At 46.9% G+C, this 13,959-nt stretch overlaps 1 protein-coding gene across 3 annotated transcripts in view; it reads left to right on the forward strand.

The window, feature by feature from the left end:
• Positions 1 to 13,959, forward strand: part of RFC2 (replication factor C subunit 2) — a 66,861-nt gene that overhangs the window by 35,774 nt on the left and 17,128 nt on the right. For all 3 annotated transcript variants that reach the window (XM_073574856.1, XM_073574858.1, XM_073574863.1), the window contains 2 exons: positions 11,379 to 11,479; positions 11,584 to 11,741. In XM_073574856.1, the coding sequence (XP_073430957.1) occupies positions 11,379 to 11,479; positions 11,584 to 11,741 (259 nt within the window). The remainder of the gene's footprint in view (positions 1 to 11,378; positions 11,480 to 11,583; positions 11,742 to 13,959) is intronic.

The raw sequence follows: 13,959 nt of genomic DNA on the forward strand, positions 1-13,959 counted from the left end.
CGTTTTATTACAGCATGTGAACGAATAACTCCAATCCACATACCCTCCGTCCCTACATGGGATTTAAATCTGGTCTTAGACGCCCTAACGGTAGACCCCTTTGAGCCGATCGACACAATACCCTTCAAATACTTAGCACTTAAAATGGCCCTCTTAGTATCACTAACCTCAGCTAGAAGAGTGGGTGATATTCAGGCCTTGTCAATAGATCCACCCTTTTTTCAAGAATACCAAGACAGATTGGTATTAAAACCAGACCCTGCCTACCTGCCAAAAGTGGCAACAAAATACCATAGGTCTCAGGAGATACTCCTCCCAACCTTCTATAAAAATCCCTCTACTCCGGAAGAGCAGAGGTTCCATACTCTGGACGTCAAAAGAACTGTCCTAAAATATATTGAGAGGTCCAACAGTTGGAGGCAGAGTAGGGCCCTATTTGTTTCATTTCAGGGCTGTAAGAAGGGGTATGGAGTCACGAAGAGCACCATCTCCCGGTGGATCAGAGAGGCCATTCGTTTAGCCTACTCCGCAAAAAACGAAGCTCCTCCAGGGAACATCAGGGCGCATTCCACCAGGGCAATGGCAACCTCTTGGGCGGAAAAGGGAGATGTTCCGATTGAAACCATATGTAAGGCGGCAGTTTGGTCATCCCCTTCTACCTTCTATAACCACTACAGACTTGATCTCTCATCAACCTCTGACTTAAGCTTTGGCAGGACTATCCTTGGCACGGTGGTCCCACCCAGGTGATGGTCTCTGGAATCTCTCCAGTGGGTGCTGTCGTGGCGAAGAGTAAAAAGCCGGATTACTTACCGGTAATGCTCTTTTAATGAGTCCACGACAGCACCCGTTCACTTCCCCCCCCTAAAGATATCAATAGTTAAAGTATTACCAAATAATGGATAAGAAAAATGTTAAAATAAGAGAACATTGCCTAATCCTTGGCGGTCCTTCTGGTACTCTGAAACGTAAAACTGAGGAGGAAAGGCGGACCGCCCCTTTTATCTTTCCTGTAGGGTTTCCTGTTCCAAATGGGCGGATCCGATACCTCCAGTGGGTGCTGTCGTGGACTCATTAAAAGAGCATTACCGGTAAGTAATCCGGCTTTTTTGTGGAAAAAACATGATTTTTTAATTGTACGGCTGTACGTTATAAACTTCTGTGAAGCCCTTGGGGGTTCAAAGTTCTCACCACACATCTAGATAAGTTCCTTAGAGGGGGTCTAGTTTCCAAAATGGGGTCACTTGGGGGGGGGGGGGGGGGCGGGGGTTTCCACTGTTTAGGTACATCAGGGGCTCTCCAAACGTGACATGGCGTCCGATCTGAATTCCAGCCAGTTTTGCATTGAAAAAGTCAAACGGCGCTCCTTCCCTTCTGAGCTCTGCCATGCGCCGAAACAGTGGTCCCCCCCCACATATCAGGTATCGGCGTACTCAGGACAAATTGCACAATAACTTTTATGGTCCAATTTCTCCTGTTACCCTTGGTAAAATAAAAAAAATCAGCTACTCCGGTGTAGCGCTGCTCCCGGACGCGGGTCGCTTCCTCCTGACGGGGGCTCTCGACCCTGGACGCCACCACCGCCTGACCACCTCTGGGGATTCCACGGGGCTCACAAGCGGTCCACCAACAGAAGATTACTGCCCGGAGGAGCTGCTATGCCCGGCAACAGCAGGCGTGCGTCATAGACCAGGGCCGGCCTCCCCACCAGAGATGATCGCGCAGGACGCGCGTCACTTCCGGCGGGAGCCGGGCGCGTGTCACGGGGCGCGTCGCTTCCAGTCGGAGGCGTTACTTCCGGCCGCGTTGCCACTAAGGCACCTCTGGCGGCGACCGCCCGGTACCACAGACCGCAGCGGTATAGGCCCACCAGGGAAGAGGGCAGGCGTCCTGAAGCCGGATCGGTAGCGCAACAGAGACGGTATGCAGACTCTGCTCCGGAGGGGCCAGGCAGGAGGGGCCCGTCACCGCTTACGGGTCTGTGTCTCTGCAGTGGTCAGCAGACAGCGGCGGTTTTCATCGCTACCAGGAAGATGGAGGACCAGGCTAAGATGGAGGCAGGAGCAGAGAACCAGGGTCACGTGAGTATCCTCTGAAGAGGTCACTGCAGAGCCCTGTAAAGATAGACCCCACAGAACCCATATTTTATATGTTCTAGGGGGAGCCTCTACCTCTGAGAAAAAGGAGCCTAAACGGAAAGATAAGAAGTGTCCGGTTTGTTCTAAGAAGCTAAAAGGACACGTGTCAAAAGACCCTCTGTGACGCATGTGCAAAGCGTATAGTGGGAGAGGAGCAGGCTACTTTCATGTCTTAACATGAGAGCGATAATCAGGGCCTCGGTATCCGGCCTAGCCACTTCCCAGGCCCCGCAGGCGAACCCCCTGTTGTCCAGGAAAAGACAGAGGGAGTCAGATACGTCATCTGAAGACATTCTGTCCGAGTCAGACGCAGAGGAGGAGGAGATCGGAGAGCACCCAAAAGGGGAAGAAAATACCTGTTTTCGTCTGGGGATACAGACGATCTATTAGGGGTGGTACGGCAGACTATGCAGATCGAGGAACCCCCTCCTTCCCTCTCAATACAGGACGAAATGTTCGGAGGATTACGCTCCCAGACTTCGATGGTCTTCCCAGTAAACACCCACATACGGGCAATGATACTGGAGGAGTGGGATGAGGCAGAGAAAAGGTTAATTATTCCCAGAGACTTTGGGTCGCATCTGCCGTTTGACCCTGAGGAGATCAAGGTCTGGGAAGAGATCCTCAAAATATACATCCCCATAGCAAAGGTATCAAAGAAGACGGCAATTCCGTTCGAGGATTCCTCAAGCTTGAAGGAACCCTTAGATCGGAAAGCAGACGGCCTCATAAAAAGGGCCTGGAAAAGCTCAGCAGCGGTTATAAAAACAAATATAGCCACGACATCGGTAGCAAGCTCCATGCATCTATGGATAGATGACCTTTAGGAGCATCTGTTAGAACCCTGAGGGAAACCATCCTGAAGTCCCTCCCCTTACACAAGTTGGCTTCTGGGTTTTTGGCCGACGCCTCGGCAGAATCGGTTAGATTCACGGTCAGAAGCCAGCCCTTGTCCAACACAGCCAGAAGGGCTATCTGGCTTAAGAGTTGGACAGGTGACATGCAGTCAAAAAATAAACTTTGCTCAATTCCCTTCTCTGGGGGCAGGGTCTTCAGGCCTGTGCTCGACGACATTTTGGAGAAAGCATCAGATAAAAAAAAAGGGGTTCCCTGAAGAGAAACGTAAAAAATACCAGCCCTTTCGTAGACCCCGTTACAACCAGAGAATGGACTATAGGGGGAAAGGGAAATCGGGTCGATGGAGCTACCCCAAAGGACGTGAGGGTAGAAGTAGGAACAGACATAACATCTTTTCCGGCCCAGGGTCCAGCTCCCGAAAGAAATTACGCCACCAGAGTAGGGGGCGATTGCTCAAATTCTCGGGAGAATGGCAGAAAGTCATCTCCAGCTACTGAGTATTACAGGTCATCTCAAAAGTGGCCTTTCTCCGTCACCAAGGAGGACCAAGACATCCAACACTTCAGGCCTTAGCAGATCAGATTTTCAGATGGGCAGAGAAGGAGGTCCTCTCAATCTTGGCCGTGCATCTGGAGGGCTCCTGGAACCAGGTCGCGGACTTCCTCAGCAGAAGGAGGATAACTGCAACGGACTGGGGGCTCAACGACAAAGTGTTCAGCAGCCTGTGCGACCGTTGGGGGCAGCCAACAGTAGACCTGTTTGCGGACAAAGGGAACGCAAAACTCAGGACCTTCTACTCCCTGAACCCCCTGGGAAATCCGGCAGGAATAGATGCTCTATCACAATCCTGGAGCAGGGGCCTGTTGTACGCCTTCCCGCCCCTAGCCCTCATTCCACGAGTCCTCAGGAAAATCTGCGAGGACAGAGCCAGCGTCATATTGGTAATCCCCAACTGGCCAAGAAGTTGGTTTCCCCTTCTCGGGAAGCTAGCGGACGAGGAACCCATTTTGCCAAGAAGGAAAGACCGCCTCCATCAGGTTCCGGTCCTACATCAAAAACCGGAGGCTTTCCAGTTGTCAGCCTGGATCCTGAGCGGCAGGTCCTAGCAAGGGGTCTATCGGAAGAAGTCATTTCTACCCTACAAGCAAGTAGGAAACCCGTGACTGCAGCAATATATAACAACATCTGGAAAAAGTTCTGCAGCTTTTGTGGAGAGGTGACAGTCGAAACTGACCAGCCCAACATCCCGAAAATACTTGACTTCTTGCAGGAAGGGTTCAGAAAGGGCCTTAGACCCAGTACTCTGAGAGTGCAGATAGCAGCCTTGAGCGTGTTCTATGACATAGCCCTATCATCACACCCTCAGCCAAGAGGTTAGGAGAACTGCAGGCCTTATCGACCCAGGATCCCTACTTACAGGTGTTTAGTGACCGCTTAGTCTTAAGACTCGACCCGGCCTTCCTACCCAAAGTTATCTCAAACTCCAACATGAATCAGGAAGTAGTACTCCCTTCTTTTTTACAGTCTCACAAGAATAGCAGGGAAAAAGCCTACCATAACTTGGACGTAAGGGAAACTGTACTCAGCTACCTGGACGCAACCAGACCCTGGAGGCAGGACAGCAATCTTTGTCCAATATAGAGGCCCTAATAAGGGGAAGAAGGCGTCAAAATCAACAATAGCAAGGTGGAATAGATCCACTATTAGCCTAGCCTATAAAGCACAGGGTCAGATTCCCCCGGGGAACCTTAGAGCCCACTCAACCAGGGCCATGGCCGCATCATGGGCAGAAAGGGGGGGAGCCTCGGCAGAGCAGATCTGCAGGGCGGCATCTTGGATCAGTCTTAGTACTTTCTCCAAACACTATAAACTAGACATAGCATCCAAACAGCTTGCATTTGGGAGAAAGGTGCTCCACGCAGTAGTCCCGCCCTAAGACCAATATACTTTGGTACTACTCCAGTGTGCTGTCAGGTGGTGACCTGGAAAACGGTAATTAGACCTACCGGTAATTGTGTTTCCAGGAATCCATCCTGACAGCACTGTTAGATCCCTCCCGATAATACTTTCCATACAACTGTGATGTAACATGTGTATGAAGAATGTTGGTTTAAATAAACTCTGTTTGTTTGCATCCATCCAGAGGTGTTACTTTGTGAAATCACTGAGGGATGGGAAGGGGAGGATCCTTTTAAACTCTCATGGTTTCCTGTCCCACTACGGATGACAAGGACGTCCTCCAGTGTGCTGTCAGGATGGATTCCTGGAAACACAATTACCGGTAGGTCTAATTACCGTTTTCTCCACCTCTCCCCAGTCTCATGATATTCCTGATTATTTGGCTGATTTTTCTGATGTATTTAGTGAGAGTAAGTCTGCGTCTTTGCCTCCTCATAGGAGTTATGACTGCAATTGAGTTAATGCCCGGGTGTAAATTTCCCAAGGGTCCGGTTTTCAACTTATCGGTACCCGAACATGATGCTATGCGATCTTATATCAAGGAGTCGTGGGAGAAGGGTCATAATAGACCATCCTCTTCACCTTTTAGGTGCTGTTTTTTTTTTTTTTGTTTTTTTTGTTTTTTTTTTGTGGCCAAGAAAGATGATTCATTAAGGCCATGTATTGACTATCGTTCCCTTAATAAAATCACTGTTAAATATCAGTACCCGTTACCCCTGATTTCTGATTTATTTCCCAGAATTAAAAGTGCCTGTTGGTTTACCAAGCTTGACCTCAGGGGGGCGTATAATCTTATTCGCATCAAGCACGGGGATGAATGGAAGACGGCGTTTAATACTACAGAGGGATATTTTGAGTACCTGGTGATGCCTTTTGGGCTCACTAATTCGCCTTTTGGGCTCACTAATTCCCCTTCTGTCTTCCAATCTTTTATGAACGATATTTTCCGGGACTTTGTGGATAAGTATTTGATCATATATCTGGATGATATTTTGATCTTTTCCAGTGATTGGGATTCTCAAGTGGAACATGTCCGGACTGTATTCCGGATTTTGAGGGAAAATTCTCTGTATGTTAAGGGATCGAAGTGCCTCTTTGGTGTACAGAGGATTTCATTTTTGGGATTCATTTTGTCCCCGTCGGCTATTGAAATGGACCCGGCCAATGTACAGGCCATTTATGATTGGGTTCAGCCCACTTCTTTGAAGGCTCTCCAGAAGTTTTTGGGTTTTGCTAATTTCTACCGTAAATTTAGAAGTAATTTTTCTGGTAATGTCAAACCACTGACTAATCTGACCAAAAAGGGCACTGATGTGGTGAATTGGTCTCCAGAGGCAGTCTCGGCATTTCAGGAGCTTAAGCGGAGATTCACTTCTGCTCCGGTTCTACGGCAACCTGATGTCTCACTCCCATTTCGGGTGGAGGTAGATGCTTCTGAGATTGGTGCAGGAGCCATTTTGTCCCAAAAAGATCCGGTGACTTCTAAAATGAATGAATCCCTGTGCCTTCTTTTCTCGAAAATTCTCCCCATCTGAACGTAACTATGACGTGGGGAATCGGGAATTGTTGGCCATGAAATGGGCATTTGAAGAGTGGAGACATTGGTTGGATGGAGCTAGACATCAAGTTGTGGTCCTCACCGACCACAAGAATTTGATTTATCTTGAATCAGCCAAACGCTTGAATCCTAGACAGGCTAGGTGGATCTTGTTTTTCACGCGTTTTAATTTTGTGGTCTCTTCTTCTGGGCACTAAGAATGTTAAGGCGGATGCCCTTTCTAGGAGTTTCTTTGCGGATTCTCTTATTGTGACCGAGCCTACTACCATTCTAAATGAGGGTGTAGTTCTTTCCGCCATCTCGCCCGATTTGAGACGTGCCTTGGAGGAATTTCGGGAGGACAAACCTGAACGTTGCCCTATGGAAAAATTGTATGTCCCTGACCAGTGGAAGAAGGGAGTAATGTCTGAAATTCATTGCGCCGTGTTGGTTGGTCATCCAGGTATTTTTGGTACCAGAGATTTGGTGAGCCGGTCTTTTTGGTGGTCTGCCTTATCTCGTGATGTCAGGAATTTTGTGCAGTCCTGTGGGACTGGTTCTTGGTCCAAACCCTGTTCTTGTTCTAGTGGGTTGTTGATGCCCCGCCGGTGCCCAGGAGGCCATGGACCCATATCTCAATGGATTTTATTTCTGCTCTTCCTGTCTCTCAGAGAATGACTGTTATTTGGGTGATTTGTGATAGATTTTCTAAGATGATCCATCTTGTACTCCCAAAGTTGCCATCTTCTTTAGAGTTGGTGCCCTTATTTTTACAACAGGTGGTTCGGTTGCATGGGATTACTGAGAACATTATGTCAGCCAGAGGAGTCCACTTTGTTTCCAGATTTTGGAGAGCTTTTTGTTCCAAACTGGGAATTCTGTTATCTTTCTCCTCTGCATTTCATCCTCAGACCAATGGGCAGACTGACAGAACAAACCAGACTTTGGAGTCCTATTTGAGATGTTTTATACCTGCTGATCAGGATGACTGGGTCTCATTTTTGCCCTTGGCTGAATTCACGCTAAACAATAGAGCTAGTTCTGCCACTTTGATGTCGCCCTTTTTCTGTAACTTTGGGTTTCGTCCTCGATTTTCTTCAGGGCAGGTGGAATCTTCTACCTGCCCAGGTGTGGACACTGTGGTAGAGAGAATGCAGCAGATTTGGGACCAAGTGGTGGATAAGTTGTCCCTCTCTCAGGAAAAAGCCCAACTGTTTTCCAACCGGCATAGGACCATTGGTCCCCGGTTTAAAGTGGGTGATGTGGTTTGGTTGTCGTCAAAGAGTATTCCTATGAAGGTTGCGTCTCCAAAGTTCAAGCCAAGATTCATTGGACCTTATAAGATTTTGGAGATCCTTAATCATGTTTCTTTTCGATTGGCTCTTCCAGTTTCGTTTAAGATCCATAACGTGTTTCATAAATCTCTGTTGAAGAGGTTTGTGGAGCCAGTAGTTCCTATGGCGGCGCCTCCTGACCCTGTATTGATTAAAGGCAATGTGGAATATGAGGTAGAGAAAATATTGGATTCTTGTTTGGCTAGACGGAGACTCCAGTACTTCGTCAAATGGAAGGGTTATGGCCAGGAGGATAATTCTTAGGTCTCTGCTTCTGACATTAATGCCGATAGATTGGTTCGTGCTTTTCACCAGGCCCATCCTGATCGGCCTGGTGGCGTGGATGAGGGTTCGGTGACCCCTCCTCAAGGGGGGGTACTGTTGTGAATTCGCTTTCTGGCCTACCTCTGGTTACTACTGAAGGTAGTGGAGCTGGTCAAATTGACAGAGGGGTTGCAAGTTCTCTTTCTGGGCTCCCTCTGGTGGTTACTGGAGGTAATGGAGCTGATCTGATTAACAGAGGTTTGCCACTTGATGATGAGGACGACGATTGGAGATCTGGGGTTTCAGACTGGGATTTAAGACAGCCAACTCCCTCTATCCCTGTTGGTGATTTTTCTTCCTGCCTCCTGACGTCTTAGTTTCCAGCTCAGTCCCTGCATGTTCAGCTAAGTGTTCATTTGCTATTCTGTTTACATTTGATCTGGTTTTGTCTATTTCAGTTTTGTGTGGGTCAGCCAGCTCCGGCTGGGGCTGTACTGAATCACCATCCATATGTTACTGCTTATGCCAGTTTGTTTTTGTCCCTTATTAGATTGGCCTCTTTTTGCTCTGCTTTCAGAATATAACAGAGTGCTGATATAGTGGGCAAAGTCGTACGACTACAGTATTTTTTGCATCAGACGTGTTGGACTTTTTTGCAGGGTTTTTTCCGTGATTGCAGACAGTGTCTTTCCTTTCCTGTCTAGTCAGTGTGGACCCCATCGTTTGCTCAGTCTATTTTCCTACCTGCGTTGGTGTTTTCATCTTGTCTCACCAACAATATATGTTTGGGGGCTATCTATTCCTTTGGGGTCTGCTCTGGGGCAGTTTAGATTTCCCCTTTCTTGCTTTAGGCTTAGTTATCTCTCTGGCTGTGCCGTGGTGTCTAGGATCATCGTAGGCACGCTCCACGGCTACTGCTAGTTGTGTGGATAGGATCAGGGGTCTGCAATACGCTTAGTTACCAGCCTCTCTGGTTTTCTGTGGCTTAGCTTGGGCTTGCTCTCCTCCTTGGTGACCCAATGATAACAGGCCCCATAAGATGATCCATACAAAATACACCCCATATAATGCTGCACAAAGGTTAATAATGCCCCCATAAGATGCTCCATAGAATAATATGCCCCAAATGCTTCCGCATAAAGGTTATGGACCCATAAAATGCTCCATAGATTATGCCCCATATGCTGCCCCATAAAATGCTCCATAGATTATGCTGCTCCATAGATTATGCCCCCATATGCTGCTCCATAGATTATGCCCCCATATGCTGCTACATAGTTTATGCCCCCATATGCTGCTTCATAAGATGCTCCATAGATTATACCCCCATATGCTGCTGCTGCCACTGCAAATAAAAAAAAAAAAGGCATACTCCCCTCACGTCGCTGGAGACCCGGTGCTGGTGTCCTGAGCAACCAGGGACAGGTGCCGGAGTCACCGCTGGCTCAGGACCCCGGCACTGGCGATATTTACCGATCCCCGCTCCATGGCTGCGCGTCGCTCTGTCTGCCGGATTCCTCTCTGTGAAGTTCAGACAGAGGGCGTGGCGCGCACTAACTACGTCACCGCGCCCTCTGACCTGAACATCACAGACAGAGGACGCGGAGGAGAGGACAGGCGAATATAGATTATGCTTATCCCCTCCTGGCGCGGTCTCTGCAGCCCCCCTGCTTCTCCCGGTCTCGGGCTCCTTCCTTCAGCGGTCACGTGGTACCGCTGATTAAAGTCATAAATATGCGCATATTCATGACTTTAATGAGTGTTACCATGTGACCACTGAAGGAAGAGGAGATTGAGACTGGGAGAAGCAGGGGGGCTGCAGAGACCGCACTAGAGGGGGTAAGTATGACCTGCCATCCCCTGCTCCCCCTCCCCCGCTGACCCCCTGGTATATGACTCTCGTATAAGCCCAGAGGGGGACTTTCAGCCCCAAAAAATGAGCTGAAAATCTCGGCGTATATGCGAGTGTATACGGTGTGTGTGTGTGTGTGTGTGTGTGTGTGTGTGTGTGTATATGTGTATATATATATATATATATATATATATATATATATATATATATATTCTTTAAGAATATTTCCTTGGAATAATATATGTAAATTACAGTACATAGGGAATTGTTCCAAGTAAAAGCTCATGTTAAAATCGGATAGCATTTGCATGGAAATCGAATGTTAGGTGTTAAAAATCATATTGTACTCGCATGACACCCATCCCAGTTTTCTGGACTAAAGTCAGACCGTTTTTTTTACTGTGATGGGTATGAGCCCAAAAGACAATCTTGGTAAGGTCAAGTCCCTGCACCCATCCCCAACTTTTCCCCTGCCCTTGCAAACCACATTCATGTGCTTCTTACAAAATTAGAATATCAAAAAGTTAATTTATTTCAGTTATTCAATACAAAAAGTGAAACTCGTATATAGTCATTATCAATAGTGATCAATTTCAAGTGTTTATTTCTGTTGATGATTATGTCTTACAGCCAAAGAAAACTCAAGTCATTATCTCAGTAAATTAGAATACATTATAACACCAGCTTGAAAAATGATTATAAAATCCGAAGTATTGGTCTACTGAAATGTATGTTCAGAAAATGCACTCAATACTTGGTCGGGGCTCCTTTTGCATCAATTGCTGCATCAATGCGGCATGGCATGGAGGCGATCAGCCTGTGGCACTGCTGAGGTGTTATGGAAGCCCAGGTTGCTTTGATGGCAGCATTCAGCTCATCTGCATTGTTGGGTCTTGTGTCTCTCATCTTCCTCTTGACAATACCCCATGGGGTTAAGGTCAGGAGAGTTTGCTGGCCAATCAAGCACAAAACCAGGTATTGTTACTTTTGGCAGTGTGGACAGGTACCAAATCTTGCTAGAAAATTAAAATTTCCATCTCCAAAAAGCTTGTCGGCAGAGGGACGCATGAAGTGCTCTAAAATTACCTGGTAGACTGCTGTGCTGACTTTGGTGTTGATAAAACGCAGTGGTCCTATAGTAGTAGATCTGATTTTGTGAGAACAGAATTTAAAAAAAAAAAAAAATGCAATGTATGTACAGTGCACAGAAAGGCTTCTAGGGCCAGCAGGGCTGCTTTCCAGCATGCAATTTAACATCTTCACCCAAAAGGCAGGGTGTTAAACATAATTTATGCTGGAAACAAAAGTGTTATGGAAAATCCTTCTCTATCTCTCTCTACATTTTTTTTTCAGATGACTGTAATTGCTGTTGTAGTCTCTACTAATAATCAAATATTTCTCTTTGCTGAAATGTTTTTTTTTTCTTGATTATATAGCATGACAGATGGAGCCCAGCAAGCTTTAAGGAGAACGATGGAAATTTACTCGAAAACAACACGTTTTGCCTTGGCCTGCAATGCGTCTGATAAAATTATAGGTAGTTTCAAAATAGATTTGCATACTTTGGGGAGTGCATCTAGTTTCCTGTTAAATTTTGTTACTTGAGCTGTTCTTCTGCTTGTTTTTTTCTTATCTCGTCAGAGCCTATCCAGTCTCGCTGTGCTGTTCTCCGATACACAAAATTAACTGATGCACAGGTTCTTGCCAGGTTGATGACCGTGGTGGAAAAAGAGAATGTTGAGTGTACAGATGATGGTCTTGAGGCCATTGTATTTACTGCACAAGGGGACATGAGACAGGTACTATATTGGGGTGTGAGTAAGTGTGGTCCCTCTCAGTAATAGATGCTCAATGTGCCGTCTGAGTCAAGGATGTTGCTGCTTTTACTAACTTGCATGTATCAGCTCAGCTTTATTCCTGTACTGATTTATCCCACAGTTTGAGGAATGATCTCGCCATTGTGCTGAAAGATGTTTTGTTTTTTTTAATGTAATTTTTATTGAAATAGTTTTCAATTTTTACAGGAAAATAATGTTTTTTTCTCACTATCCTTTTTATGTTGTCAACCAATCTTATTCTATAATCATATTTTAGAGTTCGGTTAAACTTTTTCAAGTATAGGAGTATATAAAGAGTGAAAGCTCACAAACACACACACACACACAGACAAAAAAGAATAGGGGGATTTGACAGAATGCTATGATTATGACCTAATAATATCCATCTCATATAGGTCATATATTTAACATGGCCCAGAGAAATCCCAGGGAGAATAAATAAGGTTAAATCTGTCTACAGTATTGTCATTAAGGGCTACCTGGTACTCAAAATTCCTGAGTTCCTTGATGTAAGAATATAGGTCTAGTTGTGAAGGTGGAGAGGTTTGCTTCCAGCCGTAAGCAATCAGTGTGCTGCTAGCAACATATGTAACAGCAATCAATGGATCTTTTAGATATGGAGTCAGGGAAAATATTTAATAGACCTGAGGATCTATAGGGATATCTACTCCGAAAACTTGCTTAATGAGGAGTTAGACGTTCACCCGAAACGGTTTAATCAGAGGGCAGTTCCAAAAAATGTGAAAAGATAGAACTTCTAGATAGGGTGCAGCACCAGCAAAGAGAAGGAATAGATGGACTGATCTATATGTAAAAATTCAGGTGTGTGGTACCACAGAGATAAAGGATTTTGTATTGATTTTCTTTGTATGAAGTACAAGATGCCATCTTAGCTGTTCTGGTACAAACATTTCTCCACTCTACCACGGTTTGGTGTTTTAGTGTCTAGTTAGGGAATCTGTGTCTGGAGTCTGGAAAGACAATGTTTAATACCTGGCATGACTTGACTTCAGGTTTGTTGTGTGCATGCTTCTGCAATCTAGCCTGACATCTTAGATGCTCTCCCAGTTGCCACTTCTTCGGATTCTCTCTTATGTCAGTTTTTCACATACATATGCTGTCCAGTGTTTTTCTTGTGTACTGACTGATTCGTTCACATAAGGACATGTTGTATGCTGGTCCGACTTGTGGATCCTACGCTTCCATCCATGTGAATTGGTTGGTTAGAAAAAACGGACAGTACAAGGATACCACCAAGATATATCAGTGTGCTGTGTGATTTTTCACTTACTGATTTGGTTAGTGAAGCTTAAAAACCTTCAGAAGTTGCAGTCTACAGCAGCCTAAAACAGTGTGCTTGCTGGCTCTGTATCAAAAACTGCAGCATAGTTGTAGAGGAGTTGCACAAGCTCGACAAAATAAAGTTTAATTGATATTTTTATATTGATAAAAAGGCTTTTTCTCTCTCACCCATGACAGCACCACAGAGAGAGGGGGTCCGCCCATCAAGGACAGGAACCTACAGATAAAAAGGCAGCACCTCTCCTCTGCCCCCAGTTGGGTTCCTGTCCTTGACGGGTGACCCGTGAAACCAGCAGCAGCGGCAGCAACTTACCATTGAAGAGGAGTCCAGGGCCGTCCCGTCCGTAGTACTGGCAGCGGGGAGGCCCCTGCCGCGGTGGGGTCGGTTCCTGAAGCCGCCACCGCTGTTGCCGATGGGCTTCACAGGGTGAGCGGGGGTGAGAGGACAGAGCCGCCGCTCCGGAAAGGAGGCCGGGGCTGGAGGACGCCTGTACACGCGGGGGCAGCGCCGCGGTACAGATGTGTACCAATATGGCGCTGCCCCGGAAATGGAGAGAACGACTTCCGGGTCCCTGCGGTCGGCGCACTCCGCGCTCTGCGGGTACACAGTGGGGCAGGCTGGGAGAGGAGATGACGTCACGGCCGGGAAATTCAAAAGGAGAACACTGGAGCTACTCCTTGCTGGAAGCGTCCTGTAAGTATGGAGGACAGTGACCAGCACGAGGAGCAGCCAATACTGCAGCCTAAGCAGCAGCAGCACAGGCAACACCACCACCACCACCACCGGCAAAAAGAGAAGGACAGGCGCGAGGGCCGGTCCAGTAGCCACTCCACGCAGCGGAGCAAGTCGACTGCGAGGAGCAAGTCACCTTCCGTG

Source organism: Dendrobates tinctorius, unplaced genomic scaffold (assembly GCF_039654945.1).
Source record: "Dendrobates tinctorius isolate UK_male_01 unplaced genomic scaffold, ASM3965494v1 ptg000007l, whole genome shotgun sequence".
Taxonomy (NCBI): Eukaryota; Metazoa; Chordata; class Amphibia; order Anura; family Dendrobatidae; genus Dendrobates; species Dendrobates tinctorius.